The sequence below is a fragment of the Oncorhynchus masou genome, chromosome 24 (genome assembly GCF_036934945.1).
Source record: "Oncorhynchus masou masou isolate Uvic2021 chromosome 24, UVic_Omas_1.1, whole genome shotgun sequence".
Taxonomy (NCBI): Eukaryota; Metazoa; Chordata; class Actinopteri; order Salmoniformes; family Salmonidae; genus Oncorhynchus; species Oncorhynchus masou.
This window is the reverse complement of record NC_088235.1, coordinates 70,487,205-70,494,454: the sequence shown is the minus strand read 5'-3', so window position 1 is coordinate 70,494,454 and position 7,250 is coordinate 70,487,205. Positions and strand designations below refer to the sequence as shown.

At 47.2% G+C, this 7,250-nt stretch overlaps 1 protein-coding gene across 1 annotated transcript in view; it reads left to right on the top strand.

Moving 5' to 3' along the window:
- LOC135512545 (lysine-specific demethylase 4B-like) overlaps positions 1 to 7,250 on the top strand; it is a 94,504-nt gene that overhangs the window by 67,063 nt on the left and 20,191 nt on the right. Inside the window, 5 exon segments of the mRNA XM_064934682.1 lie at positions 78 to 313; positions 684 to 919; positions 1,616 to 1,742; positions 2,859 to 3,019; positions 3,613 to 3,823. Coding sequence (XP_064790754.1) covers positions 78 to 313; positions 684 to 919; positions 1,616 to 1,742; positions 2,859 to 3,019; positions 3,613 to 3,823 — 971 coding nt within the window.

The following is a 7,250-nucleotide window of genomic DNA, read 5'->3' as shown; positions in this document are numbered from 1 at the left end:
TTTGTCTCTCTCTTTATCTCTCTAATGAACAAGCCTCAGTCACTCATGTCCCAATCTCCCCATCCCTCCGTCCCCAGAGCTTTGCAGAAGAAGGAGCAGCTGCGCCGGCTGAAGCTGGAGGAGGTCAAGGTGCTGGCGGAAGAGGGCATTGAGCTGGACGCCGTGGCCTACCAGCGGCAGGTGGAGGAGCGCGAGGCCCAGCGGCGGCAGGACAGGGAGGAGAGAATGGCCCGCGAGGCCCTGGAGACCCTGGAGGCCATGGATAGAGAGGACCGGGAGAGGCAGGAAGCCCTTGCAGCCCAGGCCGCAAGAGGTGAGGGTGTAGGGCGAAGTAGTTTGATTGGGGGAGGGGGAAGCTGATCCTTGATACGGGGAAGTTCACCCCCCGGAGTCAGGAGGTGAGGGTGGTGGAGGTATCACAAGGCACAAGTTGCCTACAGCGTTAGGGTCAGTTTCCATTTCAATTTGGTTAATTCGGGGAGATTAACTGACATTGCAGTTCCAAATCTCACGGTGCCCAATCAAATAAGTATCCGAATAAATGCCTGTCAGAACCAATACGTGGTACAGAGATTAGATAACCTTTTTCACCTTCTGAATTAGAAGAAGCAATGGCACGTTGGATTGAGGTTCCACGTTTCCCCCGGCAGTAAACACTCTCTTTTATTTATCTTGCCGGGTAGGCCTACAAGACCCTCAGGTAGACCCGCGGCACTTGACGGCGAATGGCGAGAAGAAGAAGAAAAAGAAGAAGAAGAAGAAACAACCCGCCCTGCCGTCCGACCCCATGAACTCTTTCCAAGCAGCTTTTGAGAAGTTTGCCACGTTTAAAATCCCGCAGACCCCAAAGCAGCCCAAAGGCAGCAATGACACAGACCTACCAGCAGAGGGCAAGCTTGATGTGAACGGTATGCAGCAGGTAAGCACTGGTGGAACGCCATAGGGTGAAGTTGCCCCTATACCCCACTAATGGTTAAGGTTGGGATTGGTAGATGGAAGGCTGATTCTAGATCTGTACCTATGGGAAACTTCACCCCTGGATCACGGAACAACCATAACACTGGCATTTGAATAGCACAGATTGTCATGCTGTGTTTTTGAGGCTTCCTTTGATGGTTTTTCGTGTATATTTTAATCATGTAGTAGACTTTTATGCAGAGCAACTTCTAATTCGGCCAGTCGTCTCTCACGTTAATTGACCAATCGGTCTGAGCATCTGCACACCTGGTGTCCAATCATTAGCGTGAAAAGTTTTTGAACATTGCAGATAGAAATCTGTTGTATTAGAATGGTCCCACCTTTCCATTAGGCTTGATAGAGTATTGTGTTTGATTTAATCCAATGCATATCTATCTGCACAGCGTAGCCACTGGGCTAATCCAGTAGCTTATGAAAAGGCATGACTTAAAACTAGCTGACACTCAACCCCATTTATGTTCAGATTTGTCAGGTTAACGCAATAGATTCATTGTGGTTCGAGGTAAATCGGATGAGAAAAATCTAACGGGCTCAGTGTGGATATCAGGGTGTTGATTCAAGTGAAGTTTATTCCAATCCAGGACCTTACCCAATAACCTGTTGGTGACCTTTGTTGTATGACACCCCCCCCCCCCAGTCATCGTCTTACTCCAAGCAGCTGAAGATGAGGATGGAGGTGAAAAAGAGTCGCCGACACCCCCTCAGCAAACCCCCCATGCGATCCCCACTCTCCATCGTCAAGCAGGAGACATCTAGTGACGAAGGTGGGTTCTGCGTGACCACGCCGTAGCTCAGTCTTTATACTCAGTACAATATCAGGATAATTACTGTGGCTTTGTCATGATAGCCTGTTCCCAGGTCTGTATGTGCTGTATACAGCCAACTGCTAGGGTTGTTATTATTTGACAAGACGGCACGGTAGGATCTGGGACCAGGTCTATTATCATGATGCTAAAAACATGTAAATGGTAGAAGAAAAACGAAACAAAGTTGGTCAGTCAGGCAGGGTCTTCGGGATAATTCTGTACTGTTTCGGCCCTGCTACACTACAGCCAGCAGGCGTCCGGCATTGCCATCAGCAATTGAGGGAATGCTTCCTTTGAAATCAATCATAGTTGCTGTATTGTCCGTGTTGCGTCAAGTCCAAGCTCAGGAATCGCAGAGGTTCAATTATTGATGGCTGACACGAGCGTTTCATCCTATCTTGTGAATTGAAATAATGAGGAATAAAGTTGATTTTTGGTTGGTTTCTGGAGGAGACAGAACGTCACATTGACACAACGCTGATGACGACACAGCGTGACATAGTGTAGTGTAGCGTAGCTGAAGTCTAAGACTCCTGTCTTTCCCTTCTTCCCACACGACCTCTCTCCCCTATTCTTTTCTTTCATGACTGACACATATTGATCCCGGGATCATGACTCCGAATTAACTCCTTTCAAAGTGACTTTGAGCTGCCTGGCGATAGACAGGGAGGCAGAGAGAGAGAGAGGCAGAGAGAGAGAGAGAGAGAGGCAGAGAGAGAGAGAGAGAGGCAGAGAGAGAGAGAGAGAGGCAGAGAGAGGCAGAGAGAGAGAGAGAGAGGCAGAGAGAGAGAGAGAGAGGCAGAGAGAGAGAGAGAGGCAGAGAGAGAGAGAGAGAGGCAGAGAGAGAGAGAGAGGCAGAGAGAGAGAGAGAGGGAGAGAGAGGCAGAGGCGCAGGGGAAGGGTTTGTATTCTCCTCTCTGGTCAGGTCTCAACACAGTATTGCGGAATGTTTTGGGCCTTGTGTTACATGCATTGCAGGCCGGACAGAGCATACATCCTTGCATGCATGCTTGTTCTGTGTTCATCCAGACCCACTGATCTGACTTGTCTTTTTTCTCCTTTCTCCCTAAGCAGAACTTTTCTCCCCCTGGCCACTGGATGGCGACGTGAAGAAGGCAGGCCACTTGTGGCAGAACCGCACGCCCAACTTCCTGGCCGAGAAGGGTTTCAACGCGGCCGTGGCCACCCTGGAACCCTACTGTGCCGTATGCACTCTGTTCTGTCCGTACACACAGGTAGGGCACACAACATAGACTAAAATAGAACAATGTATATGCTGTCATGGATCACAACGGCACAAACACTGTCAACATCGCAATCAGTCAACAGTTGTCTTTGACAACTACGGGCTATGTCAAAGAAAGTTAACCGTTTGCTCTGTCGTTTTGATTGAAAGTTTAGTAAAGAAACATTTGTTGACGCACGCCCAAAAAAGATATGTAGGGTTGCATACTAACGGAGGTCAACTGTGTACAAGGAAAGGAGGTTGCACACTCTAAATATGCTCCCAGCAATTTAATGGGTACACCTAATCAATGTTTTGGCACGGAGTGCCTTCTTCAGGGTTGCAAACAGAGCGAAAATGATGGTGTCTTCATGTGGAAACCTTTAAGAAATAATAATAATTTGCACAATGAACCTTTGGGCACAATGATGTTCAAATAAATACATTATGTTTATTATAATATTTTTGCATTTAAGGTTCCATTTTGGATTTATTCCTCTTTTTCAACAGTGTACGGGGTCTCCATCTCTTTCAAGGTCTGAACTCCACCCGGTAAACCCAACAATATTCTATAACGTCCTTCCCTGTTTCATTCAACTCCAGAAGGACTCCTCCTACCCGACCGACAGTCCCGGTGCCCCCAACCACCACAGCGTACCCCGCTGCGGCAGCCGTACCTATCCGCTGGTCCCCGAGATGTGCTTCAGCGCCGGGGCAGGCAACACCGAGCCGCCACCCTCCAACTCTCACACGGGTGACGACGGCACCAGCCCGCTGCTCTCCTGCTCCTCCTGCAGCCTGCAGGTCCACTCCAGTGAGTAGACAGACGGATTGACCGTGGCGGGCAGACAGGAGGACAGGTGCCACACAGAGGCGCAGACAAACTCACACAGTGTTTCTATCGATCCAGTCAAAATGTGGCTATCAGTCAAAATCAAAAAAAATGTTTTCTCTCTAACGTCCAATACCAACCAGATAAAACACCAAGTTTACGTAAGTCGAGTACCAGCCAGACAAAACTCTTAATACATTTAAAACTTCAGTACCAATCGGCCAAACTCTCACCAAGCCCACGCCAACAAAGCTGGTGTATATTCTGGTAAGTCCATGCCAGTCAGTCCATACCAACCAGTCAAAACCAGTCATTTAATACCATTACCGACCGGTCAACTCCCTCACAGTATACAGTCCGTACCAGGCAACCAGCCAGTCAATACCAGTCATTCAACTCCCCCACCATGTTTACTTAAGACTGTAATTACTCTGTCTGTTCTCCCAAGTCTTGTATTTATTCAGCCAACTAATGGTCTGTAGTATTGCACGCCGTATTAATTTAAATTCCCATTACATATTTGCTCCCCCTCGGGCCCGAAGCAAGGATTTTGTTCTCTCCGCGAGGATCAAAATGCCAATCAAATTGTTCTAGTTAATTTACTGCAACTCAGCCTGAACTGACTGGGATTGCTGTGCCAGTGTGCCCCCCCCTAAAACTGTCCCCTGCAGAAAAAGAGGTAAATAAAATAGTTTGGTGTCATTTTTTTACTCGGCCAGTCTAAGCTGCGTAGCCAATTAAGCTTGCCTCTGTATGGTAAGGTGGCAGGGAGCGGTTAGCGTGCAACACACGGGGAGCGGTTAGCCTGCGCACACGCAATGTTAGCCAGGTGAACCTACTCTGATTAGAGGACTTGGGAGAGGAGAAAAATCTCAAGCTCTCCTCTCGGGCCTGCCCCCCGTAGTCGTAGTACTATCAAAGATGGTGAATAAATTAAGATAGTTGAGTCAGGTCTTAGCATTGGACTTTTTTCAGTTCATGGCCAATTAAGGGGGTGGCTCTCCCATAGACACCAATGCAATAGCAGCTGGGTCTGGTCTACTTAGTGCAATTGAACCAGAAAGAACCAGAAACAATGGTATGTCTCGCTTTTTCTTCCATCTCTGGTACTATTTTTCTTCCTTGAGCCAGATGGCAGCTCTCAAAGTAGCCACCCTTTGCCTTGATGACAACTTTGCGCACTCTTGGCATTCTCTCACCCAGCTTCACCTGGAATGCTTTTCCAACAGTCTTGAAGGAGTTCCCACATATGCTGAGCACTTGTTTCTTTCACCCTGAGGCCAGGTCATCTGATGCAGCATTCCATCACTTTCGTTCTTGGGCAAATAGCCATTACACCGCCTGGAGGTGTGTTGGGTCATTGTCCTGTTGAAAAACAAATGATAGTCTCACTAACCAGATGGGATGGCGTATAGCTGCAGAATGCATGCCATGATGCATGATGTGATAAGTCCGTTCACCAACGACAACAAGGCATGTTAAATGAATGGCGGTCTGGTAGTCAGACCTAACTTGATGAATGGAGATCTGCAATGAGCTCATATAGGCCGAGTTCAGTTGGTTCATATTCCAAATGGCCTACAGGAAGCTAGACTACTGCATTGAATTATTCCCAACATTTTCTCCCCAAACAAAGTTATTAAGAAGCCAGTTTACATTTTCGCTAGCCTATCCACATAAAGACAGTGTCATTGAGAACCGCCTCAATTTCATTCAGGGTCAAGCACAAGCCTTCTGTGTTGGCTACATCGTTTAATATAAACAAAGGGGCGCAGCGGTCTAAGGCCCTGCATCTCAGTGCTAGAGGCGTTACTACAGACCCTGGTTCGAGTCGAGGCTGTATCACAACCGGCTGTGATTGGGAGTCCCATGGGGCGGCGCACAATTGGCACAGCGTCGTCCGGGTTAGGGTTTTAGCCGGGGTAGGCCGTCATTGTCAATAAGAATTTGTTCTTAACTGACTTGCCGAGTTAAATAAAACATTTATATAAACATTTTATTTAACCTTTATTTAACTAGGCAAGTCAGTTAATAACAAATTCTTATTTATATATAATTTTAAAACTCTAGATTTCAGGAAATGGCAGTTACAGGTTTCCCTGAGGGGAAGTTGACTGACACCCTCCGGACCCCCCCACCCAATTTTAGGCCTACATCAGCACCACCTTGTCAGAAAATCCCAGGGAGAGCCCTGATTTGTACATTTGAACCACAGGAGGTTGGTGGCACCTTAATTAGAAAGATGGGCTCTTGACAATGGCTGGAGCGGAATAGTGGAATGGTATCAAATACATCTAACGTGGTTGATACTATTGCATCTTCCCCATTCCAGCTATTATTGTGAGCCGTCCTCCCCTCATCAGCCTCCTGTGATTTTAAACATGATTTCTAGTTAGCTACTGAAGAGCAGCCGATTACCAAGTACCCATACCAGTCTATGGCCCACCATTTCTACAGAGGCAGTCTTCAGCCGGCAACATCGTTATAAGGTTAAAAAATAAAAAATAAAAGTGCATTTGCCTAGGATTTAAGCAGTGGGTGTCGCACGTGCGCCGTCGTGTGTTCCGGGGGGGGCTGAAGTGGTACTCGTAATAATTCTTCAGGTTGGCAGGTCAGATTTATAATTCATGTGCTGATTCTCCACCCACTGAAAAACCAAATCTTCTTATTTGACATGTTGAACATGGGCAACTGTCTTTGTTGGCTTACTGCCATCTAATTACTCCAAATTGGATTATTCCCCAGCTTTGGTTAGAATGAGATAGTAATTACAGTACGTCCTTACCACACGCACGCACCTCCCCAGCAGCTGTCTGTCAGGATCTGGCCGGCCCTACGTCGGTGCTGCGTTCAGCCCTCGCCAGCTGCTGAGGTCAGGAACGGACATCCTGTAGAGGCCAACTCACCCAGGCCTTCAACACTAAAATCAAATCAAAGTGTATTTGTCACGTGCGCCGAATACAACAGGTGTAGTAGACCTTACAGTGAAATGCTTACTAACAGGCTCTAACCAATAGTGCAAAAAAGGTGTTAGGTGAACAATAGATAAGTAAAGAAATAAAAACAACAGTGAAAAGACAGGCTATATACAGTAGCGAGGCTATAAAAGTAGCAGACACCGGGTAGTCAGGCTGGTTGAGGTAGTATGTACCACACACACACACACTTTTATATCCTAGGTCCATCGAGCACCTATAGAAGAGGCAAGTAAGACAGGGCCTTGACTGGGTTAAAGCAGCCATCGGCGAGCCTATAGCACAACAATGATCCGGCTTCGGGTCTCAAATCAAATCATGTTTATTTGTCACGTGCGCCGAATACAACAGGTGTTGTATTACAGTGAAATGCTTACTTACAAGCTCTAACCAATGGTGCGGGGAAAAAGGTGTGTGTGTGTGTGTGTGTGTGT